The sequence below is a fragment of the Glycine max genome, chromosome 9 (assembly GCF_000004515.6).
Source record: "Glycine max cultivar Williams 82 chromosome 9, Glycine_max_v4.0, whole genome shotgun sequence".
Taxonomy (NCBI): Eukaryota; Viridiplantae; Streptophyta; class Magnoliopsida; order Fabales; family Fabaceae; genus Glycine; species Glycine max.
This window is the reverse complement of record NC_038245.2, coordinates 49406800-49434205: the sequence shown is the minus strand read 5'-3', so window position 1 is coordinate 49434205 and position 27406 is coordinate 49406800. Positions and strand designations below refer to the sequence as shown.

The following is a 27406-nucleotide window of genomic DNA, read 5'->3' as shown; positions in this document are numbered from 1 at the left end:
ACGTATCATTAAATTAATTGAATTGGTATAATTTGACAAAAAGTCAATTTGATAAAATGATATAACAAAAGTACTTTTGTTTAACGAGTCTAACAAAAATACTTTAAGAAAGAAAATTAAAAAATTAAACTTAAAACACTAATATAAAACACGAAACAAACATATATTTTAATCTGGCTTAATTGTATTTTTATCTCAAAATTTTTATATTAATTGTATTTTTATCTCAAAATTTTTATATTCATTGAATTTTACTCCAACTTTTTTATTTATCACATTTTACTCTCAACTATTAAGAATTTATAAATTTTATACGGTCATTTGTTTATTAATAAACATAAAAATTAGAAATAAAATTTGCTAAAAAATAAAAATTAGATACAAAATTTGTCAAAAAAAAAAAACAAAAAGTTAGAGGTAAAAAAATCAATTATGTTAGAAATAAAATGAACAAGATAAAATCTACAAATTTCTTAAAAAATGTGAAATTAATTTATTAAAATTAAAAGGAGCATTGCAATTCCTTGGACTTGGGGAGATTCGGGGCCCAAGGGAACATAGCATGGTATTTGATGTTATTGATGAATAATAGGTAGTAGGACTTCCAATTCTCGTTCTCGCATTCTTCAATCTCCCCCTTGGCGTCCAATTTCCATTTCCATTCTTCTCTCTACTATAAATTCTCCTTCACCTTCGCTTCTCTCTCGTTCTCAGCTCCTTCACCATGATGAGTTTCTCCTTGGATTCAGTTTCGGTGTTAAACCCTAAACTCTCCCACTCCCATTTCTCTCTCCCATTCAACAGGTTCCCCCATTCCCTCAACTTCCACCCCTTACTCAAACCCCGCGCAGTTAACGCCGCCGTCCCCCCTAACGGCCTCGCCGCCTGCTACCTCACCCTCCACCGACGGAAACCGTTAACCGTCGCTTTCACAGCTTCTCCCCAAGACTCCGTAAGTCCCAAATTAATTATAGTGTGTTAGTAAGTATTAGCGTCATGGTGAGAAATAATCAATTATTTTTAAACAACAAATAGTTACTTCTATTTTTTCTCCGTATCACCATGATTTTGTGGGATAAAATTTATTCTTTTTATTTTTTATTTTCGAAGCACATTATTAGTTAGTTAGTTACTTATAAGTGTGTGTTTGGATAGGTGTTGTAACCATGCTGAACGAGAAAATTACACATTCCAATGTACAAATGGAAAAATTATGTGAGTGGTGGATTTTGAGTTTAACTCGGGTTCAGTTGGATACAACTGTAATCCAAACACACCCTTAGTTAGAATGGAAATGTTTATGAATTGTTGATTTGGATTGTGGAACTGTGCAGGAACACGGAGAGATTGAAGTGGAGAAGGAGCGTGACGTCCACGCGGGCTCTGAAGAATCTCAGGAAGCATGGAAGCAGGCTCTGGACACGTTCAGGGAACAGGCGGAGAAGTTTCAGGGCGTTTCTCAGGAGGCTTATGAGGTGTACTCTAAGAAGACTGCAGAGCAGTTGAAGGTGCTGGCAGATAAGACGAAGAATGAGTTGAGTGTGGCAGCGAAGGAAATCACTGACGAAGGGAAAGAGTATTTGTCCGCAGTGGCGGATAGTTCACCAGAGGTGAAGGAGATTGTGGAAACGTTTACCTCGCCACCTGAGGATATCCAGAAATTGTCTGGAGTGAGGGACTTCTATGTTGGTGTACCTTATGGTATGAAACTATGAATAACTATGTGTTTTGTGTGGTTGAATTTTATATGGGATTTGGTGAATGTTACACCTCTTTTAGAGAGTTTATTTCTTATGATGATGCAGAAAGTATGTTAAGAGGCATTTGAATGTATGATGATGCATGATTCCTTGATATAGATGTTGTTTGTTGGAAAGGTACCTTAATTGCAGTCATCCTTGGCCCTGCCTTAATTACAGCTATCAAAGTTGGTTGCCAATGCCTTGAAATGGGCTACTTACGAAGGGATTGACCAGCAAGGCTGAGTGAAATGTCGTATTGTGCAGCTGTTGAGACATTGGCTCATAGGGGTTGAGATCTCACATGAGGCTCAAATAATGCTTGTAAAGCTGGACAGTCCTCACTGTATAAGCTGGTTTTGTGGGATTGAGTTGGGCCCTAAACCCAAATTGTAAGATTGTTGTTGTAGCTGGACTTGTGCAACGAAGGAAAAGTACTATAGTTAGCATATGTTCAAGGAAGATTGGTATTAATGAAGATAGTATATGTTTAACTAGAATCGAGTAAATGAGATAGTATATATTATGGAAAATCCTGTTTAGTACAAACGCTTTTTATGTGGAAAAAGATGAATGGTAGTTTTCAAGCTGTTACTATATAAACTGCTTTTTATCCTTTGACCAGTGAATGGTCAAGGAAGATCCTCATTTCATAATTTCCATTTTGTCAAATTTTATAACAAGGACTTTGTACCAAATATCACTGTTCATGTATTATAGATGACTTGGTCATGTTCACTTGTTAGGAGGAATGAAAACCAATGAGGATTAGAATTGATAGCTGATAAGGATTATTAGCCTTTGATAGGAGTTATATATATGCTGATAATGAGATTGGTATTAATGAGCATTATCCTCTGTTAAAGGTATAGACATATAGTCCATATAGGGACTGATTTTGTTGGAATCTTTTTAGATGTTGGAATGGTGTAAAGGGGCAGGCTTATGGGCCTCAATATCAGTTCCCTATAGACGTCATCCCATTATACAATGATATGACTTCTATTATGTTGACTGGGAATATTTTATTGTCCTGTTTCTCCTCCCATGTACCTGGTTTAATATTCTTGTCATATTTCTATTCTTTGCAGGTTTGTTGCTTTCTCTTGGTGGTTTCCTTTCCTTTATGGTAACAGGCAACACTGCAGCGATAAGGTTTGGGATGATTTTAGGTGGTGCCCTCCTGGCTTTAAGCATTTTAAGTCTGAAATCATACAAAAAAGGACGCACCTCTCCTCTCGCTTTGAAGGGCCAAGCTGGTAAGATCATATGCTTTTTATATAACAGAAGATACTACATCTAAAGGAATTGCAAAAATAAATGTTTTTGGATTTGCTTTCTATCTGTGATTTTTTTTTTTTGGGTGAGATCCTTGGTATTTAAAAGTTACATACATTAAATCCCAACCAATTCAAGTTAACCTGCGCTGGGCGGACCCATCTAAGGGGGCAAAACTCTCCCAATGCCTACTTTTTTCCATCCACAAAACTTAAATACAAGATTATTTGTTTTGATTAGTTTTTGTTCACAATATTTAAATACTAAATAAATTGTAGCCAAATATATTATAATTAAAAAAGAAACAAAGCATTCTTTACACTTTTTCAAATGATGACATTATGTTTCCAATCCATCTTTAATATTTAACACAACATCAAGTCATCAACTTTACCACCGACCACATGGATTAACCGATACAGGTTTGTTCCAACTTTTTTTTTTTTGAACGGCGGTTTTCAACTTAATCAATAGTTTTGAGTACGAGCATACATGTAGCTATGTGAAATACTCAGAGAGTAGAAAATATTTGTTACTCATACTGATCCTATCCAATTGAAGTAGGATTGTCTCCCGTAGAAAATATTTGTGGTCTCATACTAAAAACAAAAACATACAACATCAACATCAAAATCTGTTGTCTATTTGCTTATTTCTCTATCTTGAAGCTTATTTTGAATTACTTCTTGGACTTGCAGCTATAGCAAGTATATTGTTTCTGCGGGAGATAAGCTCAATAGGCAAAGTAAGGCTTTATATTGAATATTTATCAAAATTAATTTAACTTCCATCGCAATAAAATTAATATTAATTTCAAACATTTGATATTTTCTCATTCTTGTTTTCTTTTTCCCAGGGATCATCTTATTTCACTGCCTTGATCAGGTTCTTGAAACTTCAATATTATTTAACTTGTATTACACTAGTGTTTTTTGTTTTCCCACTGTAGCTCTTACTGATAATCTTAGTAACTCGCTGCTATTTCATGTTTAGCACAAACTTAGACAGGGTTGGATTAAAACCAGATTTTATTAATGCTATGGACGGGGAGGTCTTGCATGACATTGAGTTTGATCCGACAAATGATTGTTAAATTGTAAATTTGGAATGTTGAAATATTGCAATTCTTCCAGAAGCTTTTAAACTATAGTGGTTCTTGCGTAAGACCCAAATGGAAAACTCTAGCATGAGGTTTCAATTAAACTGTGAAAATATAGGTTGGAAATGGATATCATTTGGCCCATTCCCAATCTTTGGTTCAATTGTTTGATCTTTCGTATTAATTAATACTAGTATTTTGTTATGTAACGACTTTGTTTCACATCTGCAGTGGTGCAGTGGTGGCATTCTATATCTTTAGAATAGTACTGGAACGTAATCAACAGAAGGCCTCAAACTTGGAAACTGAACCAGGAAACTAGTTCTATGATGAGGTTAGCCTTTTAAATTCATAGACACTATATTTTAAACCAAAAACCTTCAGGCGAATAAATAAGAGAGATGCTGTCTTTTCAACATGTGCACTTTTCAACACTAGTGTCAATGTAAATGTAATTTATTTCTGTTTGCCAGTGTAAAAAATTGAAGATCTGCATGAAGATAAGGTAAAATATTGAAGATCGAGTTGAAGATAGTCAGTAAATTTTGGTGATCATTTTTTTTCACGGGCTGGGTCATCAAGACTAAAGACTCACTGCTGAGGGTTATGGTTTCAGACCTTGAAAAATGGAGCTTGGAGAATCTGGAAATAATTTCACTTGTAGTTTCATGTTTAGTTGTTTTTTTTATTTGTGTGGAAAATTACTAATATCATATTATGAGTAACCTCTCTGAGAGTAACCTTAACCGGTTACAGATTCTAATGTACTAGAAAAATTTAGATATGGTGTTCAGAGCTTTGTCTTCAACTAGCAGCACCTTATAAAAATATTAAAATAAGCACCTGCTGCCTGCATTTTTAATCCCACAAGTGAGGGAGAAATTTTAACACTTAAATAGTTACGTAAGCCTGGGATTGTGAACTAATAAGATTAGATCTCTATTTTATTAATGTTTCTTCCGTACCAAACTTTAAGAATGAAAACATGTAGCTGACTTAAGATCCCATTGGCTTCCTTTAACGGGTAACAATGCTTAGATCGGATTTGGCCTAGTATTTGTTCAGTTTTTCTTATCTTAAAAGTGAAGCTTTGACTAAACAGAAAAAATCTTTAAAAAATCTGTAGATTTTTTTTCCTAAAAGAAGTTTTATATAAAAAAGTTGAGTAATAGATTTATTAGAGAAAAAAAAAAAACTTTCGTTTCTACTATTTCAGTATTGTTCTCTCTCTTCACCTCACTCGTCTTTCTCTTTTCACTCTCCCAGCATGTAACCCACGCCCTCATGCATCGCCCTCTTCCCTTCCCTTTCAAGTGAGTCTCATCACCTTACTTCAACACCGCGGCGAACGACAATAATCCGTATTCAGATTTGCTCACCGTGGACAATAGTCATCATCGATCCAGATTCAGATCTGCTCATAACGCACAACGACTATCGATCTAGATTGGTTCGTGCGGTTGTTCTGTGATATTGGATCAGATCTGTGATTTGATTCCACCATGACATTACCGACGACCACAACCATGCATGCCTCGAAACTCCCACACGTCGGAGGAGTGACGATTGATACCGCTACGGAACCTTGCAATGCAATTCTGCAACGCCTACCTTGAACGTCATCACGATCCAATGGTGGTGTTTGACGCCCTTTCCTCTCCTACTCTTCATATTTGTTTCAAAGATCTATTTCAGAGTTTCCATGACGACACCAAATTTGAACCAAATCTAGGAGTTTTCTTGTTTCAGATCTGGTTTTTATTTTATTGATTATTTTGATTTTGTTGTCTGGAATGAATTGTTGTGTTTCTTCACATTGACTCTTGATCTATTCATTGGTTTGTTCTCTGAAATTAGTTGAAGTGAAACATGTAAAAATTAATTTTTTATTATGAAAAGACATTTATTTGTTGGTTTTGAATCACGAAAAGTCTGAACAAATGTTTTTTTCATAATAAAAAAAATATTTTTTACATGTTTCATGAAACAAATGTTTAAGAACCTCAAATTATGGCTTTAACGTTAGAGTAAAACATAACACCGGTTCTTAAATCTGACTTGTTAATAAGTGACCCACAAAAATTACATTAAGAACCCAAAAACGGTTCTACCGTCAAAGATGCTTTAAGATTTAATAACAATTTTTGAGTTGTGTTTTTGACCTCAAGAATCTCTTTCCATTAAATCTATCATTATTTTTGCTGTAAGAAGTGAAATTAGAGGCTTGATTAGTAAGTTAGTTGTCATTAGAAAAATTTGGATTAAGAGGAAAATAAGAGGGTATAAATAATCGTCCTTATGTATATTCTTATTCATGAATAAAGTTTTGAATTGTTCTTCTTGTATCTTGAGAGTAGAGAGTGGGAGTTCAATTGGGTAAATTCTATTCTCAATTGTTATATTTGGTATCAGAGTGGCATGATGATGATGGTGATCACGAAGGAACTTGAGACTTGCATGGAATTCTATGAGAAGAACCTCTCTGATCATCAAGAATAAATGTAGAAAATGTTGTAAATGGTGCAGAAATCGATCGAAAGCCTCACAGCGGCAATTGCAGTGATGAACGTTGGCAAGAAAATCATGAACGACAAAGATCATCACAGTGGAATGCTGGAAACAGTTCTTTCAATAGTTGATAAAGCATAGATTCCATTTCCATCCTTTGATGGCTCCAACTTTCGAGATTGGAAAGCAAAAGCAGAACAATTTTTTGAATTGAAGGGTATCCCTAAAGAATAAAGGAGTCGTTTGTTATTACTATCGATGGATGGTAAAGCCTTTGCATGGCAAAGGCATTATATGCTAAACAATAACAGAGGGAATTCTTGGCAACAAATCATTCATAATGCTGGAAGCAGATTCGACACAAGTGCATTCGATGATCCAATAGCAGAAATTGCAAGATTGAAGCAAGATGGCCCTTTGATCGATTACCTAGAAAACTTTGACACATTGTTAGCTCGAGTATCAATTACAGAAGACGTAGCATTAAGTTTTTTTCTTTCTGGTTTAACCATTGAGCTTGAGAAATCAGTAAGGGTTCATAGGCCAAACGCCATGATTTTTGGTGGTTGCATCTTTTTTTCTGGTGGTGCCATTAATGGTGCTGCTGAAAATATTGCTACGCTAATCTTGGGTCGTATCTTGCTTGGTCTTGGAGTCGGTTTCACAAATCAAGCAACGCCAGTGTACCTATCCGAAATTGCTCCTCCCAAATGGTGAAGTGTGTTCAACACTGGGTTCCAATTCTTCGTCGGTGTGGGTATGGTGGAACTGAATAAACTATGGCACCGTGCGGCATCCATGGGGGTGGCATGTGTCCCTCGGCCTCGCCACAGTCCCCCCAACCATCATCACTGTTGGAGCATTCCTAATCCTTAACACCTCAAGCAGCCTAGTGGTGCGCAACCAAATACCCCAAGCCAGAAACACTCTCCGCAAAGTGCATGGCCTCACTGCTGATGTGGAACTCAAATTACAACACGTGATCCAATCGTCCTAGATTTCAAAAGCCGTGAAAGGGGAAGGTTTTGGGATGATGTTTGAGGAGCAGTATCAGCCTAAGTTGGTGATGGTGTTTGCGATTCCGATGTCTCAGCAGCTCACGGGGATCAACATTGTTGCCTTTTATGCGCCAGACCTTTTTCAGTCTATGGGAGTTGACAATGACTTGGCGTTGCTTTTGGCTGTTATATTGGGGCTTGTCAACCTTGGTTCCATTCTTGTCTCAACTGCTATTGTTGATCACTTTGGGCGAAGGTTCTTGTACATTATAGGCAGCATTCAAATGCTTATTTGCATGATTGTTGTGGTTGTTGTGTTGGCAGTGGTGAATGGTGTTCATGGTACAGAACACATTTCAAAGCTCAACGCACGAATGAAGAAAAAAGGCAGCAGAGCTGTCACGGAGGTGTTGATTCAATGGCAACATACCAACCCAGAAGATGCAATTTGGAAGGAATTACACAGTATGCAACACCAATTTCCAGATTTTGATTGGAGAGCTAACAGGCCTTGAGAACAAGTCCTATTTTTGAAGAGGGGGAAAGTTGTAATAAGTGAAATTAGAGGCTTGATTAGCAAGTTAGTTGTCATTAGGAAAATCCGGATTAAAAGGGAAATAAGAGGGTATAAATAAACGCCCTTATGTACATTCTCATTCATCCATGAATAAAGTTCTGAATTGTTTCTTTTGTACCTTGAGAGTAAAGAGTGAGTGAGGGTTCAATTGGGTAATTCTATTTCCAATCGTTACACTTGCCCAAAAGTTCTTCATATTGGAGGTTGAGTTTTATCAGAAAAACTTCTATTTTTTTAAAAAATATTATTTTTTAATGTGTCTCTCCTTCAAACGGAAGCAACAAAGAAATGGAAGAGGGGAAAAACGAAGAACAAAAGAACCACAAGCCATATCAACACATTCACAACAAATTCAAAATAAAAAAAAAATTACAAGATAGAAAATAGTAGATCAAAGAACAACATATCAAAAACAAGCAGGGAGGTGGGACGACTTCGAATGCGGCAATCATGGAGGGCTAGATATGTGACAAAGAGGGAATTGCGATAGCTACGAGCGTAGTGGCCATCGACGACAACTATGGAGCGGCCAAGGAAGGGAAAGGGAAAGGGAGAGAAAGGAAAACAAAAGCGTAAGAGGAAGAGAAGGGCAGAAGGCATGAGAGGAAGAAATAAGAGCAGAAGGCATAAGGAGAAAAGAAGAGAAGAGGGAAGTTCTGTGATATTTTTTAGGGTTTGGCATTTAAGAGAAAAATATTCAGAAATCCAAGTTGAGTTTTATCACTAAAGTAAAAAATAAAAAAAATCTTATATCTTATAAGATATCATATGATCCATAAAAAATTATTCAAGAATTTAAAATAAATTTTTCTACTAAACATACTCTAAGAGTTCTTGAGAAAGAACAATTCTTCCATGATGGAGAAACTCTCTTTTGCTTTAGTGAGAGCTCTTTGAAGAATCAAGTTCTTAGAAGAGGAACTAGTGTCAAGATCCTATTGTAAAAATAAGATGAATATTGCATTTTTTTTTTCACAAATCGGTATAAAAATATAAAGTCTTGCTAATAAATACCTTAAAGAAAGTAGTTAATAAATTAATAAATAATTTTTCATTAAAAGTTAGTACAATAAAAAATGTATTAAACACATTAAATATTATATAAAAACCTCTATTTTTTACTTTTTTATTAATACTTCAAGAGTATTGGTTAGCATTCAACAAATGTTAAGACTTTTGGTTAGACAAAAATTTTCATCTAACTTTTGACTACAATGGGATATCATTATTGAGATTTAACTCCTTAAAGTGAAAGTGAGAATGTGTATTGATAAAATCACAATCGTTTTAGAAAATCAAAAATTAAAAAATATAATAGAATTAAATACATACATAACAAAATATAAAATTAATTACAAGTCAATCATTAAATTTTTTATAAGAGGTTCTAAATTTAGAACCAATATTATACACCAAAAAAATAAAATCCGATTAAAATCTTATGAAAAAGAAACTTGCACTCAATATAGATTACACCATGAATAGTTATTTTTCTTTTAAGGAATAGTTCATTACTTAATTATATATAAAAGAACTTGTTAGAAACTAAATATCATAATTTATACTTATCCTTTCATATCAAGTATAATGTCACAAACATAATAAAAAACAACTAAATAATTGGACACAAGTGATTAATATGTTAAAGTTAAAAATGATTAAACATAATTCCTGATCAAACTTAACTTTACTTATCTCGCGATCAAACTCTAAATTAATTAGAATCCTTTTTTCTTAATGAACCGAAGGGTTAAAAAACAAAAACATAATAAGGAGCAACTTCGAGAAGCCAAAACAGGAGAAAAGGGGCATAAATATATGTAGAAGATAATGTCACGACCACTTTGGTTTGAAATTTACAAAGCTAAATAATACTAACAAAGGGAAAAAAATCCCCTACGAGAGGAAGAGGATGATAATATAAACTGAGCATCCTTATGATTATCATTTATCTCCCTTTAGCCATAGAGATCTAGATATTGTGATGGACTTGATTAGAGACATCAGGTTGACTATCCAAAGGCATGTATTGGGCCATAATTGTACGTATCTCCGAATCCATATATCTCTGCACATAAATTAGCTTTTAAAAAAAAAATAACAGAATTTTATGATGAGAATGCATAAAAATGTTGGCAACACAAATCAAGACTAGAAAAAAGAGAGAAGAAAAGCCAGAGTCACTTTAGTACATATTGTGAACTCTATATTAACAAAACATCAAACTCGCAATAATCATACCTGGATTCTGTACTTGTAAAATGCATATCCTCCAGCAACAGCAACAACCAAAACGAGGATAATCACCCAGATATTCAACACTGAAGCAGAATATTCACCTGCATTTATAATAAATCAATAAAGTGAAAAAATTAACTATTCTTTAAATCTCAATATCTATGCAAAGAATATCTACATGGATAATTTGTGAGGCTAAAATAAAAAGGTTGAAATCTTTGGAAATTATATGCGGATAAGTAGAATCTAAAACCTCAGCTGCATGCAAAGAGTATCTACAATGCGATCAAGATAATGGAAAACATACTACAATTTTCCATGTTGGTTTAAAATGCAAATTCACAAGCTTTCATAGGAAAACTAGCATTACATTAAATGATTACACAAAAACAATTCATTTAGCAATGCAATTTTGAAAGTGGTAAAGAAAAAAGATAGGAAAACTAAAAAAGCCTCACCAAAACACGTGTCATTTTCTCGTGAGTAGAACAAACCACTTTTGCATTTGCACTCGTAACTCCCCCAGGTGTTTTTGCATTTGCAACCTGGGCATTGACAGGATGTTTTCTCGTTGCACTCATCGATATCTGCAACATAATGAGAAGAAGAAATGTAGAAAAGCCAACATATTTCTAGAATGGCTAACAGCATGATTAATAACAATTGCTGGAATGCAAATCAAATTCAGCATTAACCCACTAAGAGAAGTAACTCTCTGATTTGTGTTTGTCATTCGCCGAATACAACAACAATCACCAAATTTAGAGTGGCAAGTACCTTCACATGACTGGACTCCATCACCTCTGAACCCAGGTGGACATGTACAACCTTTTCTATAGTCATCCTGCATTATCATTTACCAATTAAGAAACAAATGACAGTTAATATGTAGCATATCAGTCTTACTCCTGTCGAGCATGCACAAAAGGATGACTGAAACAACTTACAAGACAAGCCGAGTAAGCCCTTCCACCTTGGGCTCCCTTCCAACAACCACCATTGTTGAATTCACAACTCAGGGATCCTGAAGCTGTTAAGAAATTCAAATTCCCACAAAAATGAATAAATGATACCCATAAAAAAATTGAAATTAACGTAAGTAGAAAAACTTCCCAACCTCCCTAACACAAAAACTACAAGGACAAGAAATCAATTAGGTAGAATGACAGCCACTGATAGAAATCAAAAGGAGGTAGAAATATAAACCCCAACAACAATTTGGTGGGATGATGATGAAACGTGTTCTATTTGGAAGTTAAACTGAAAGGTTCACTAGTCTTGGAAAACTTGAAATAAATATGTAGAGTGGAGAACAGAGCAATTTATCTGAATTTGAAAAATGAATTTACCTTCACAGTGGGTATATCCATCTCCAAAAAACTTCACATTTTGAACAATAGGGCATTCACATACTCTTCCTCGGAAAGTGTCCTATAGTTAGAAATATAAAATATGTATACGGTTAAAACCGGAAGAACCAGATCCCATCTGAAGTGAAAACATACACTTTTCACAATAATGTGCCTGACAAGGTTCAGTTAACCAAATACCCTGCATGCAGTAATGTTAGAAGATTTGTCCTGCCAACAACCACCATTGTTTTCCAAACACTCATTTGTTTCCAGGTCTGCAAAGAATAATCAGTAAAATCATTAGCTTCTGAACAAGATTCAATTTCAATGAGTCAGCTACCAGTACACCTATATGATTTTATCTAGATCAAAATCCAGATTTCTTTTATGAATATTCAAAAATGGAAACATCAGAATGAAAAAAAGGAGAACGATTTTTTTTAAAAAAATTATCACTAACTTTAGAACTACCTAGACACTGCTTGTTGATAGATAGACACCAAGAAATAATTCAGATCATTTGAGGAAGATATATATATATATATATATATAAGCAAACAAATAAAGAGGCAGAAAAGAATTCCTGATGTCTATCCTATGATTTCTTTTGGAGAAAGGTGGGAGGTGGGGAAGGTTCAAGGAGGAATGTAGAAATTAAAAAGGTAATGAAAAAATGACCTGAAGTTAAGCAAATTGATGGTTCAGTGGTCTCTAGGTAGCCTGAACAGATTGCCTTGAGAACAGAAGGTCTTGACAACTTACCTAAAAGCAGTTAAAAATACGTATTAGAAAATATAATACGGTTAGAAAGAAGTCAAGATATCTAGAAAGGCTGCCTCTGACCTCTATACTGTCTGTTGTTTATAACAAGAGTAGGCAGTATAGTAACATCACCACGAGAGCCTTGACCAATCTGAAACCGAAGTTAGAAAAAATTACAATACACTCATAAAACAACAGAATTGCCTAAATGAAAAAAAAAAAAACAAGGATAGCATAAAAAAATGTTTGCATTTTAGAAAGCCAACCTGTGCATCCTGTTCAGCCTTAAGAACAGGATTTTCTACATCTGCATGGGGATCTCCAACGCAGTCTTTAATCTTCTTCAGATCAGCACCTGTAAAGTAAATGGAAGACAGAAAGAGGGAGGGGGGGAAACATATCTCTCATTAGAATATGATGCGATAAACCTTTTTAGAAGAACATTTGATAACAAAAGACAAGTTAGTTTAGTTTATACTAAAACATTTTAAAAAATTGAAAAAGGAACAATGGCTAGGTACATGTTTCTTTAGTTGGGCTTGGAATGATGGAAATTAGTTTAGTGTACATGTTTAGTTTAGTTTATACTTCTATCAGCACATGTTTAGTTTACATGTACTAAGCTAAGCTATAGTGTACATGTTTCTTTAGTTTATACTTCTATCAGCACACTTACAAATTTGGGTTTGTTCCTCATATAAACTATAGCTTCAGCATTTTAGAGTGCGCTTATTTCAAGGTTTGTAAAGTTATCACTCGGAAAGTAAACTTGGCTATGTGGCATTCCCATGTTTGATACAAGCTCAAAAACAATTCCTTGGCATTGTTGATCCTAAGGAAAGTGAGAATATAATGTTTTACTTAATCTCCATCTATGGTGAGGGGTGGACATCTTGCTTTCTCATGTTAATATGAGATGTTGTTTTACAATGTAACTTAATTTCCATTTCTATCTTTTTTCCTCTTATCATTTGACTTTTGAAAAATATTTTCAGAAATATTAATTTTAATTAAAAATATTTTGAATTTACCCTGGCAACATTTTTATTATAATTTCCCAAGGAATGTCATTCCTTGGTTCGTAATAATATACCTCCCAGCAAATGCCTCCTTAAAAAACAAGGCAACGCCAAGGAAACTACACTAGTAAACAAAACAAAAAATGAAACCAAGAAATTAAAAGCATTATATATTTTTCTCTTTGGGCAAATTTTCACAAGTCATTCAAAATCAAACAGCAAACAGAAACACAAGATAGTTCCATAGAGTATGCAAAGAAACGTGAACTTCCCAACCTACCAAGAGATTTAATAACTTGATCTGAGCATTCTTCTGAGTACTTATTCTCTTTCATGGGGCAACGAATTGCAAAGTCAGTAACATAGTCCCACCATTGCCAAGGCTTTCCACTTTCATTTGCTACTTTATAGAAGCAAGCTTGGCGTAAGTTTTGAACAACAACATCTTTGCCATCATATCCTCTACTGAAATCTTGCTCAGGATCTGGAGCACAGTACCTTCCATTGTTTATGCACTGAGATTTACACTGCTTGCTCAAGAGAAATGCTTCAGGACAAAACCAAGTTATATAGCGAGGGGTAAATTGAGTGAACCCTTTCTTCTCCAGCTGCTGAGCTACCCCTTTAAAGTCCTTCAGAAAATTAATTAGACTGTCACACTTTGGCCCACACTCATCGTTGCTATTTGTCCATAACTCGTACTCAACTCTATCATCAGGATGCGGAAGAGACTCCCTCCAATCAAGATTTATATTAACCATCTCCCCGTCAGAGAGAGCCTGCTTGATGCTATCCCCCAGGGATTTGCTGATAAGAGCAGAAGGAATACTAATCTTGTCCACATAATCATCATTTGCTTTCCCTTCTTCAGGAGTGTCCATAGTGATCAACGTTTCTGCCTTGTCATCAGCTACAAGAATAGCTGCTGCTCCACCATTCTGTGCATTCCACGCCTTCAAAGTGAAGTAGCAATCTACCAAAATGACCAGAAAAAAAAAATTAAAGGGCTGATCCCTTTATTTGTGGCAGTGTTCCTATTAACAACCTATGCATAGATATCATTAGCATGGTACCATACACTCTAAAAATATAATAGGTATTCAAACCAGAAAACATGTCCTTTTTTTGTTGATATGGGTTCTGGTACAATAGTGTACTTTATTGCTATTGCCGTCACCACACCAAAGAGAAAGAGGGAGGGACGGCCTGTTGGATTTCCTTCTTATTTCTCGGTTTTAAAAACTGTTTTCTAATATAAATTCATGCAGCTCAGCAATCAAATTCTTATCCAGAATGTATTAATTTTTTAAAATTGTTTTCAAAACAAGCATTTAAAAAATAAGAAAAACAAAAACAGATGGAAAATGTTTTCTCATTCTCTTCTTCTATTTCGTGATCCTAGCTCAAGGGTATGGGTCATCTGGAGTGGTGCTGCATGTGGTAAGGCATGAACTTGGTGTAAGTATATTTTTTTAGTTTTTGTTTTTGTGTTAAACTAAAAACCAATTTAGAATAGAAATCAAACTCACCCTTAAACTCAATGTCATTCTGCATTATTGACTAGAACATCAAATGCAACGTTTACAACATATTTCGCAGCAACCCCCAGTGAACTTGTACATCATATGGTGTCTAGTACTACCAGTTAAATAAACCACAATGTTCCAAACTTAATAAATAACCGGCAATCCCTTATTCAATTGATTGCATACCTATCCCCAACTTTCCATCTCATGCAATAAGTAACATAAAAAGAAATTCCAATGCACAACACATTCGAAGTTACCACAGAATCATAATACCATTTATTTGATTTTTTTTCATTCCTTTACAAAATGGCGAAGAATCCAAAAGCACTAATGAGAAGCTAACCTCCACGATCAACAAGAAGAAAAGTGGGAAACCCTCCTGGCTTGGACTGAAAATTGACATCACTGAAGTTGGTGCACCCTTTCTGATTCACCTTTGGGTACAGAACAGAACCAACCAACGTTCCTCCATACTTGGGAACCCCAAAATTCCCAATTGCACATTCATACGTACCCTTCAACGATTTCGGAGAAGTCACCTTCAAACTGTTCTTCTCCACCACAAACCTACCGACACAACACCCCAACAGCAAAACCCCAACACACAACAAAAGACTCAGCTTTGTTGTGCCCATCGTCTTCTTCTTCTTCCCAAAGCTTGATTGTGTCTCGGAAAGGGAAGAAGATCGAAATTAACGGGAAAAAAAACTGAAATTCAAAGTGCAATTAATGCAAGTGTGATTTGATCAAAGGGAGAAGACCCAGATGAGGAAAATGAGAAGTGAGGCCAAAAAAAGAGGCTTTTTGAGTTTGGGTCAGCAGAAGAGTGATGCGTGAGAAAGGAAAAAAGCATAGAAATCTTAAAGGTGTCGAAATGATGGAGGAGACGTGTGAGTTAAGTTCAACTGTAAATTGGAACCGTCGCCGTCGGAGATCAAAACAACAAACTAAGAACAGGGGAGATATTTATTTATTTATTTTATATATAAATTATTAGGATAATTATCTTTTAATCAAAAAGCTTTAATTAAACTGTCATCTTTTGTCATCTTTCAACAAGAATATTTTAAGAAAAAATCTTCTACAACAGAAATATTTTTAGAGATTTTTTTTATAACCTTTAGTCTGTTTCAATTTAATATTTTTAGTCCTGACTTAAATGTTGTTATCTATTCTAAAAAAATATAACTAATTTAAAATAATATTATATCATACTCTAAATTAATTATAATAAATTTAAAATATAATGAATTTATTCGTAGAATTTTTAATTTATTATAAATTTTAACTCTATAAAATAAATATTTATTCTATATAAAACACAAGTTAAATATTTTTTATTTATCATCAGTGGTGGTGCTTTTGTACTTTCTCTTTCATTTTGTTTAACGTTTTAGTAAGAAATTTTTTTATCTAATTGTATTTTAATTTCTTCTATTATAAGTCATGTAGAGTAGAATTTTAGACTTTTAACCATTTTTATTTGAATTTAGCATTTTATTATTATTTTTAATTATTACAATCAATGTATTGGGTGTTAAATTCATTAAAAAATGTGACATATATGTAAAAAAAGTATACTGATAAATGATGATATATCAAATATAATTAAATAATTTCCAAAAAAACCTAAATATTAACATTAATTACTATATAAGCATCAATTTACTTATAATAATCAAATATTAATCATTAATTTATTTTCATTTTAACTCTAGATAAATTCACACCTTTTACAAAAAAAAAATTGATTTTGTCAACATCAATTTTGGACTATTGAAATAAAAAAAAGTTATGTATTTTGCCTTGTGCGTGGGCGGCATTTCACATTAAGAAAATAAGGTAAAGTGTTTAGACTTTTGATCCTTGTAATGGGTATACTCGATCTACCTTCAATGACAAACACTTACATAGTTATATTGTGTTTTATTAATTGACAACTTGACAAGAACACGCTGTCATTCATTGATTAACTGCTAATGATACCTTATTTTATAATCATTCAATTTACTCCCTCTTCTCTCACACTCCTATAACTAATGTTAATTTAAAGTTGCAAGCTGTAACATGTGAAATTATTTAAGAAGCGTTTAGTGGTTATATATCTTATGATTGGATATGACAATTAATTATTTTTACCAACTGTTTGATGTATTAATCTCATTGTAATCAACTGTTTGATATATTAATAAGATATGGTAATCTATCAAACAAAATTCAACAAAAAAAAAATCTCTCACAAAAAAAACATGATAATCTTATCTTAAAATCTACAATATTATGTTGGTTTAGCATTTTTTTTATCCTAAAAACAAAGATAAATTATGAATAAAGAGAAGATGATAGGATTATATACTGTATTAATTTTTTTATTAGTATTAAGAAATCTAACTCAATTAATTACATAAGATATGTGAATTATTATAAATTTATTAGTGTGTTTTTTATTTTTATAATTACTGATAAAAAAATGAGTTTTTTAAGTAAAAATATTGTGTTAGTTCTTATTTTTCTCAAATCTAATTTAACTGTGAGATACTATTTGTCAATCTAGTATCCAACATATAAAATATAAACTTTTATCAAAATCATGATTTGAGACTTTCCTAACTCAATTAAACATGCCATTTATATGTTCAATTCATAGTAATTAATTTTGTCTACTAGCCCAAAACGTGAGTTGGGTTTCTTCAAACTCAAAAATGATATTGATCAAAGATTCAAAATACGCGTTTATCACTATTTATTATTAATTGGATTTTCTTAAAAAATGATTTGAGCTGAGACATTGTAATTATTTTTGCATTAATATATTTACAATTATCTTTATTTATCATCTGCAAAACATATTTTATAATATTTTTAATTTAATTACACTTTTGTTATCCTTAACTTAGACAGTGTACAATTTTAACTTAGTCAATTATGTTCCTTCATTTTTAAAACTCGTCAAATTTTATTTTGTCATCAATTTTCTTTTACGTATTTTAGCCTAAATATATTTAGATATAATGTTTTTCTTTCTATCTCTCTCTTAATATGACTTTGTTATCATCTTATTTAAGACTAATTAATTTAAAGTAATCAAAAGTGTTCTTTTTTGTTTTTTAAAAAAACATTTATTAATGTAAGCAAAATTACTTTTAATATCACCCCCATATAGTTGAAAATTGAAGTTATCAGTTCTAACCAAATTGTAGAAATATCTTAAAAGCAAAGAAATCCCTGTTGCAAGCGATATACCACATAATTGATGAACTAAAATATGTCATTTATTGTCTGGTGAGCCTAGCTAGTAGCTAGTTAATTTAGTTTTAGATATTTCCTAGCAAATTCTTAGTAATCATTCTCTAAAGTCACATCCTTTCATTTTCTTCCTATGTTTCTAGGTTTTCTGGCGGTGATCCTTAATGCACTATTGGTCCTCCTCTAAAGTTTAGAAAGGCCCACTGAGAGAAACACAATCATTCACTTGTCCATTTTAAATTATTTGCCAAAACAATAGTAAAGTTAGGATTTCAGGAATCATAATCATAATATCATAATATATATAAAAAGAAGTCAGGAAAGAAGGAATGAAGAAACTAAAATGTTTGGATCAATAGTAATAAGAATAATTCAATACGTTGATGTGATAGTATGAATCCACCAAAGTCCAAAGCAGTTGAAGATAGGGTCATAAGCAAACATAGGTAGGATGAGAGAGCTCTATAGTAGAGAAATAAGAGATTAAGAGGAGGATTTGATTTATCAGATCGAGTGAATGAACAAAGAAAGATGAAAGTCATCTAGGCATGAGGTGGTGTTGTTTGTGAAGAAGAACAGTTTTATTTATTGACCTCTTAGTCTGAAGAGGGTCCATTTTATCTTCTTTTTTTCTTTTTTTTCTAAGAAACAATCGTACAGACCCTGCTATTTTTTAACCCTTTAAATGAAGAAATAATTGAGGAGGGATTATATTAAAAAGAATAATGAATCAAGTACATCTAAATTTTTTATAAGAAAGTGTATTTAATTTTTTTGCGTTGATTGAGGTGGCCATGAATTAACCATTAATGTGTTTTGAATGTGAAAAGCAAATAATCTCCACTAAAGAATAAAAGTAAAAATTCAATATTGTAGTACATATTTTGACGCACAGGATTTTCACACATTAGCTTTATTACGATTCCATAGTTTATCACGTACGACTGATTCAACATTTTTATTTGAATTCAAACTATTTTGTTTCATCTGCTTTCAGTGACCGGAAAAATGAACACATGCTTGGGTGCATATATCTTTCACATGCACAGACAATAAAATATGAACACTAATCTTGACTATCATATCCCCACTCATCAAAGCCATCTGTTTCTTTTAAGTACACATATTCAAATTAAAAAACAAATAGTATCAGTTTCTTTTTTTTTATATAATGCGCACGAGAACAGAAACATTAATATATCAATATAACATGTAAATATGATCCCACGCACACTCTTCCCAGTGAACTATGAAGAATCAATTTGCCACAGCTCAAGCCTATTGGGTCAGCCTAGTGATAAGATAGTGATAATTATGAGTTTAAATAGTTTGCACGGGATTTTAAATTCCAACCACATTATCAATAGTTTACACGCACACAAAAATTGCTACAGATCACTCACTGGGCCAGTAATTGCACTAAAGTATATAGTTGGTTCAGCACAATATGAAATAGTAGCTAGTGAGCAACAATGATTCACATGAAAAAAAAAAAATATGGCATAAAAGAAAATGTCTGGATACTCCCACTCCCACCGGGCCCATCTCTAATTGTTTATCTGCATGGAAATTAAAAGCTACCTCAAAGCTAACCCATCCAACAAAGTGATGAACAATAGCACAAACATTGCAAGAGTATTCAATAATTATGTTTATCGTGTTTTAGAGCATAGATAGCTAGACTCACACACTCATAGACAGTGAAACTTAAACAAAGGCGACAAATAAGAATAAAGAAGTTTAGAAACATGCATAAATTACACGTAGTTTCTCCAAGATTTTGAAAAATGAAGAGAATTGAACGTCCACAGAATATAGCAGGAGTCCACGAACTCTTGAAATGATATATGATGTCAGCGATTACCACACCAAAACCGATAGAAACATCCAATAAAAGAAGGCAAAAAGATTTTTTATGACGACAAAGCAAAATGTAATAGCTGGCTAATAGTAATTTTCATTCTCATTGGTCTGCCGATTCCAATTAAATTAAAAATATTAGCATTGGCTAACTCCTTTAAGAAGTGGTGGAGGAAAGGAAATGGGAGCACGAGGAAGCCATGGTCCCTCTATTATTCTAGTTAAATGCAAGGTTAAGGATTTTTTTATCTAATATTCTGATATACAGTATCACCTAATATACATATGGGATCGAGGTATATAATGAGGAAGTGATCTTTATGTGAAAACGAGAAGAATAAGCTTAAGTCACATAATTATATATAAATGAGCAAGATTCATACACACGCACACATACAAATTAATAAGTGTAGGGTTAGGACAAGACAGGTCGTTTAGTGAGAGTGAAAATAACCGTTAAAAGGCTCTCATTTAAAAATAATTCCTAGAAAACAGTTCTATTATAACTCTTAAAATGCTATATATAATTCAAAAATGAAGATTCGGATTTATTAAATAAGAATAGACATGATTTTTGATACATCTTACTTTAGGATGTTCTTACAAACCAAAAAGAGAAGGCTTGATGATGAATTTGGCATTATCCAAAAAGCTAGCTTTCAATTGAAAGGTTTAGAATTTAGACTTAATTTAATCTGAAAAGTCAATTTATGATAATTTTTCTTCATTTATATATTATATAGTGATCTTATTTTTAGTTGATGTAGAATCAATTTTTTTTTAAAATATATCCCCTCACACTCAATATCAATATTTTATGTGGGACCACCAACATATATATATATATATATATATATATATATATATATATATATATATATATATATATATATATATTATTTTCACCTTATGTTGAGATCTCTAACAAAAAGTAATTGAATTGGATTTTTTTTTCCTTTGATACTATCCAATTGAACATATCCCAGCAAGTTGCTTCTATTTATATCTCTAGTCTATACCTCTTAACCAGCAAGTTCCTTACTTTCAATTTGATTTCGTGGCATTTTAGGTCTTCACGCATAAGTACGAGTTACGTATGACTCAAACCCCATATCAAGTTTGGTGTCCATTATATCACTTCCACTTAGAGAGGAGTCGTAGCATGCACTAACTACAATTAAAAACAATATTTCATGCATCATTCGTTTTCTGATTCAGCTTTCCATGGCATTCTCTAATAGAAGAGCCCATTATAAAAAGACATCTCGTGTTATTCGTTGTTATACCAAACCAAACCCCTAAGAGGCCCTAACTAGCTAACTATTTTCTTTCTTTCTTCTTCGCCGGGAAAGATGGGAGTGGCTGTTTATTTGGACACCATTTTCGTCCCTTTGAGTCTTTTCATCACAGTGGGTTACCATGTCTATCTTTGCCACACCATCAAGAACAAACCTTCACGTACAACTTATGGAATCAGTAAGAAGAGAAGGACAGATTGGAGTCTCAACTTAAATCAGGTAATTGCATAGATCAATTGTGCATGTAATATGTTTATACATGGAATTTATTCTCAGAGTAATTGTTTGGTTTCATGTTTTCAGATATGATTTTTCACGTGTCAGAACAGAACATGATTTTCAGAAATTAAAAATAATAATTAACTTTCACATCTCAAACATATATAATTTTTCTATTTCCAACGAGTTTTCAAACACACAATATCAGACATTGATTTTTCTCACCATATCATGTTAAAATTTTGCATTTATCTATTTCTTGACTGATATTTACAAATTTTGATAAAGACACAACAATTTCATGCTTATTATAAATAGAAATAAAAATTTCAATGATCACTTATTCATTAATTGGGCAATTGGAGCTTCAATGTTTCCTAGATATTTGTCTTTGTCATAGTGCAGGGTGATGCCAGCAAAGCTATGTTGACGGTGCAAAGCTTGAGGAACACTCTTATGTCCACAATACTCACAGCTACTATAACCATTCTTATTAACTTGGGTTTGGCAGCTTTGACCAACAACACCTACAATGCTAGCCATCTTTTTAGCAGTGGATTTTTTGGGTCAAAGTCAGATAAAATCTTTGTTTTAAAGTATGGATCGGCATCAATTTGTTTGGTGATGAGCTTCATGTTCAGCTCCATGGCCATAGGATATCTGATTGATGCCAATTTTCTGATGAATGCATATGGAGAGTTTTTGTCCGGGGGTTACACACAAACAATATTAGAAAGAGGGTTCACCTTAGCTCTTGTTGGTAATAGGGTGCTTTGTGTTGCTGTTCCTTTGATGTTATGGATGCTGGGTCCAGTGCTAGTACTTTTAGCTACCTTGGTGTTGGTTTTTGTGTTGCATGAGTTTGATTTTGTCTGCAAATTCCCAGACAACAATAAGCAATGTATCATAAAATAGCCTAGCTAGGTACAGCAATATATATGTAGAGGTTGAGTTAAAAAAATCTTGTTGAAATTTGAAATGTATGATCAACTTCATCTTCTAGTAACTGACCAATATGTGAGTGAGGATTTGTTTTGGTGTCAGGTGCATGGGATTGAAAATAACAAGTTATATTTTCCATTTACTAATATTCTTTAAATACTTTTTGTAATAATGTTTTTATTACCTCACTTATCATATAATCTTATTACACATCCTTTTCTTTTCTTTCTATGTCTTTCCTTTTGTACAAAATGATGTCTAAATTTATTGTATAACTGGCATTCGTCCGAAAATAATTACTTGTAATTTTGTTTTTCCTTTTTCTTTGGGTTGGTGAGGTTGGGGCAAAAAGGGCTCTTGCTCTAATTTGAGTCATGGTCGTTTTAAGCCTATGAAGATTTGTGGATGATTTGATAAATAGAAGCCCCCAAATTTGTCGGGCCAAAGTGTCCCATCTTTCTTTCAGGAAAAAAAAGAGAAGAGAGCAATAAACTATCTCACAGCTAAATCAATCTCATAATTTTAATATAGTAATAATTAATAAATACAACTTTATAAAAGAAGGCTCACCAAAATGCTAGCAGTGTTCCTTTGGAGGAAAAAACATAATTGGAGTCAACAAGTTGTCCCAACCTAGCCAACCTCTCAATATTGACTTTACATAAATGTAATAAAATAAACATTTATAAAAGAAGTTCTGCCAACCCACCTTTGGTATTCCTTCCTTTCTCACTAAGAATATAAGTTGACTAGTTGTCACAAATAAATCAATCTTATAATTTAGATTGAAAAATAACTATAATAATAAATGCAAATTCATTTATAAAACATGATTAGACAGGATAACAAAATTCAATTTGTAACATGTTTACGTGTATTATCATTTATAAAAAAAAATCAATTAAGTAATGCAGACTTTAAATAATAAGGGATTGATTAGTTTTATATTCTATTTCTAATTATTGTACTATCTTTTTTTTAATTATTATAATATTATATAATCCAAAAAGCAAGTCTAGACACAAATTAAAATACTACAGCTGACATAATGACCCAAAGCAAATGTCTAGCTCAAATCATATGAAGTGGATTTATTTGCAACCCTCTTTTCTTTTTGCATTCTCTGCATATATTTTTATGAGAAAAATATTTTCTTGGAAAATTATTTTCAAAACTTATTTTTTGAAAATTATGAATCTATATATACTGCTTTGACACTACGGAATAATGGGTGGAAATACACTGGCAGTGAGCAGTGAGCAGATGCTACGGTGATTTTCAGCAAATTATAGATGCAGGTTACTCAAGAATACACTTGTAAATAGCTTTTTTGTAGCCAGCATACATGCCTATGGCGTTTATTCATTGCCATAAGACCAATCTGTGTAATCTTTGTATTTTCTACAGGACCTTGATGGGGTACTATTTTACTCTTCAACAAGTACATATTAATAAAAATTTCTTTGCTGTTAAAAAAAAACTGCTTCAACATTATGAAAACTAGTTTCCGTAATATAATTATAGTAATATTTTATTATATTATGAAAACTAGTTTCTGTAATATAGTTGTTGTAAAATATTATTGAAAGTAGTTTTCGTATTGTTTGCAACTTACCAAGAAAAAAAAGTGAATTTAACTAGAGAGAGATGTGGTAGTGAAGGAAAGTTGATGAAGGAGAAGGTTGCGAGGGAGGGAGCAGGAGATGAGAGCTGAAATATTAAGAGAAAAGAAAGGGAGTGTTGGTGAGAGGGAAAGAGAGACGAGTGCTGCTGAGAAGGAAAAGAGAAAAGGGAATGGAGGAGAAGGACATTTTGAGTATTTTAAAATTAAAAGGAGTGTAAAGAGAAAAATGACGATTACAAAAAGAAAGTGTCTCATCAGAATTTTGTGTAAAACTAAAACCCACATGGCCTTAGTATCCCACGTATCCCACAAAGCCCAATAACGAAAAAGTCTGCCTATGTTGTGACATAAGTCTGAAAACTAAACCCACTTGAATTCTTTGGATCATGGGTCAAGCAGTTGCCCATGCTGCCTAAATCCAAGTATTTTTTTTTTCTTTTTTGAAAAATATTAGTTGTTAGTTTGTTAATGAAGAAGATTTGAATCCCAACATCTCTATCTTTTTTCTCTCTTTCATCATCAAATTAATCTTATAAATGTAAATTAGGCTTAATTGCTTATTCTGTCCCCAATTTATCACGTTTTGGTAAAAATCAACACAAATGATATCCTCTTTGTTCTCTTATTTTTAACACAAACAATCACGACAAAATGAGATCCTAAATATCTCAAATTCACAATCCCTTCTTCATTAACATTGATTAATTTATTTACAAATTTGAGTGGTGCATTCGCAGAACAAATATCTCAAAGATTCACCAGTGATTGGTGATGGCTCATTCGCTCACAACGAAGGTGTACTTCTTTTCTTCTTCTCCCTTTCTAACTTGGTCCACTTTCTCTCTCTTTTGCTCTTAGCATTTTTGTTTATTCTCATTACCATTGTTGCACCAAACTCTTTCGTTTCTAGATTCGTGTTTCATTTCCATTTTTGAATGCTAAAGTAGGGTTCGGTAGTTAGATATCTCAAAACATCCATGTATTGAGTCTCATCTTTGATTTCCCTAATTGTCTCATGTTTGGTATGATTTTGGTTGTTGAGCAACCGATTATTTCCCCCTTTATGCGAAAAGAAAAGGATATGATCTTCAGGAGGTCATGGTTGTTAATGACCCTCAACTAGATCCTAAGAGATGTTCACATATCACATCTCTCTCTTTAAAACATATGCTTTTTAGCCATTATGTGTGGGAGAGAAAACAAAATTTATTAATAGTGGCCGTTCATTTAGTGACCATTCAACATCTCTCTTTATGTTTTTAATCATTAATTGTTATGTTAAAAATACTTATTGATTTAAAATTGTCTGAAAATCTTAGAACTATTTGGAGTTTAATGACAATATAACAAAAAAGGACAAAATTCATAACATTTAAAAAAGTGGACAGAATGAACTAAAAAAAATTGGGACAAAATTCGTGAGAAAGTGGTAAGTTTGGGGGAACTTAGTGCAATTTAAGCCTATTTATTATTGACAATAAAAATATTTTCTATTTTAATTTATTTATTAATAAATTTTATTCGAATTTTAAAAAATGTTCGTATATGTTTGAGGAAATTTGGATAAATGACTTTGTGTGTCTGCCATTGTTACACTCTAACATTTTTCTAACTAATGATTATGAAAATCACTCAAGCGAGATACATAACTATTTGTATAAGATAATGAGATAAATGGCATTTGGAATTTGTATAATGCTTCCATGTGCCACACATTGTATAGAGTCATGGGTAATCCCAATCTTGAGACCAAGACAATGTGTAGGTGGACACCTACATTGAGTAAAAACAAGCCGAAGCTAGTGAAAACTGAAAATCATGGCATGTCTCTAACAAACAAAAAAAAAAGATATGTTTGCTGCCTATCTATAGAATTAATATTTATTTTTATAGGATGATTAGAATTTATAATAAATAAGTAATTTTTAATGATAAAAACTATATTTTAGATTTATAAGAAACTATTTAAATTGTGATCTAAATTTATATTTAGATTAATATAAATAGGTAATTAACAAAATCTAGTATACAAATAATAAAGATAAAAGAATGCTAGCTTGAGATGAAAGAGAAACTTTTAAACGAGTTCTGATTCTTGTGAAGGTAGTATGTTAAAATACAAGAGGAGGTTTAAATGATTTTTATTTTATTTATAAAAACGTGAAACGAAAAAATATTAAATATATTGAAGGATTAAAAAGATATTTAAATTTTCAACAAAAGTTGAAAGAATTTGTTAAAATGTTAGAAAATATCTAAGTCAAGAAACTTGAAAGTTGGATTCTCTAAATGATATATTTTATTATTTTTTTAATTATGATATTGCCATAAAATTATTCTCACCAAAAGTATTAAATACTTAATCAAGATTTGAATCTTAAATCATTTAATTAAGAAAAACAAGTTGATAATTGTGTCAACTATTGTTGTATATATTTTATTTTATAGAATAAGAAAAGGTGACAATTTTTATTTATTTATTCAAAATAATTACGTGTTTTTAATACATTTTTAGATTTATACATTAAATTAGTTTTTAAGTTTTACCAGAATTTAAAGTTGTCCGTATTACATACAAGATACCTGTTATTCACACACAAATATATATATATATATATATATATATATATATATATATATATATATATATATATATATATATATATATATATATATATATATATATAAAGCTTCGATAAAAAGAATAAAATATGAATTGGTTGCTAAATATACCATTAGTTATTAACTATAAAATTATACAGTAGAATACATAATATTTAGAGAACGTTTGATTTATGAAGAATCGAATAATTATGAATAAGTTAAATTTATCATTTCAATAAATTATAAGTCTTCTATATTCTGTAAAGTCTTTTATATAATTTTGTATGAAAAACATTTATAAATTTTGTATTGTCAGTTATATTTCCCTGGCATTTCTACAGTGCACACCGATACATGTGTGTCTCATTCTAATCCACGTTTAATCAATATCCAGGTTTTCACATCTTAATTTTAGATTTTTCTTTTCATTCCAATTTTAACTTTCCTTCAGCACACGACACTACCGTACCTTTTTTTATAGAAGACACGACAACATTGCTCGACGCACGCCATG

General features: G+C 32.3%; 3 protein-coding genes and 1 long non-coding RNA gene across 4 annotated transcripts; 3 read left to right on the top strand and 1 right to left on the bottom strand.

Moving 5' to 3' along the window:
- Window positions 1-531: 531 nt before the first annotated feature.
- On the top strand, window positions 532-4924 carry LOC100808188 (protein FATTY ACID EXPORT 3, chloroplastic). Its single transcript, XM_003534594.4, has 7 exons — window positions 532-952; window positions 1335-1701; window positions 2831-2998; window positions 3716-3762; window positions 3874-3902; window positions 4348-4450; window positions 4590-4924. Exons 1-6 carry the CDS (start codon window positions 725-727, stop codon window positions 4436-4438), a joined length of 930 nt encoding a protein of 309 aa, XP_003534642.1. The 5' UTR covers window positions 532-724; the 3' UTR covers window positions 4439-4450; window positions 4590-4924.
- A 230-nt stretch (window positions 4925-5154) lies between these two features.
- On the top strand, window positions 5155-8316 carry LOC100527122 (uncharacterized). The gene is made up of 2 exons (XR_005886442.1): window positions 5155-5751; window positions 6529-8316. It is a non-coding gene; the product is annotated as an uncharacterized lncRNA (long non-coding RNA).
- A 1680-nt stretch (window positions 8317-9996) lies between these two features.
- Window positions 9997-16099, bottom strand: LOC100806422 (vacuolar-sorting receptor 1). The gene is made up of 12 exons (XM_003534590.5): window positions 15443-16099; window positions 13851-14543; window positions 12818-12906; window positions 12633-12702; window positions 12468-12551; window positions 11988-12064; window positions 11787-11868; window positions 11385-11467; window positions 11215-11281; window positions 10896-11024; window positions 10441-10538; window positions 9997-10267 (listed from the first exon to the last, which is right to left on the bottom strand). Exons 1-12 carry the CDS (start codon window positions 15732-15734, stop codon window positions 10172-10174), a joined length of 1860 nt encoding a protein of 619 aa, XP_003534638.1. The 5' UTR covers window positions 15735-16099; the 3' UTR covers window positions 9997-10171.
- A 5388-nt stretch (window positions 16100-21487) lies between these two features.
- Window positions 21488-22725, top strand: LOC100527542 (uncharacterized). The gene is made up of 2 exons (NM_001250641.2): window positions 21488-21722; window positions 22128-22725. Exons 1-2 carry the CDS (start codon window positions 21558-21560, stop codon window positions 22635-22637), a joined length of 675 nt encoding a protein of 224 aa, NP_001237570.1. The 5' UTR covers window positions 21488-21557; the 3' UTR covers window positions 22638-22725.
- The last annotated feature ends 4681 nt before the right edge of the window (window positions 22726-27406 follow it).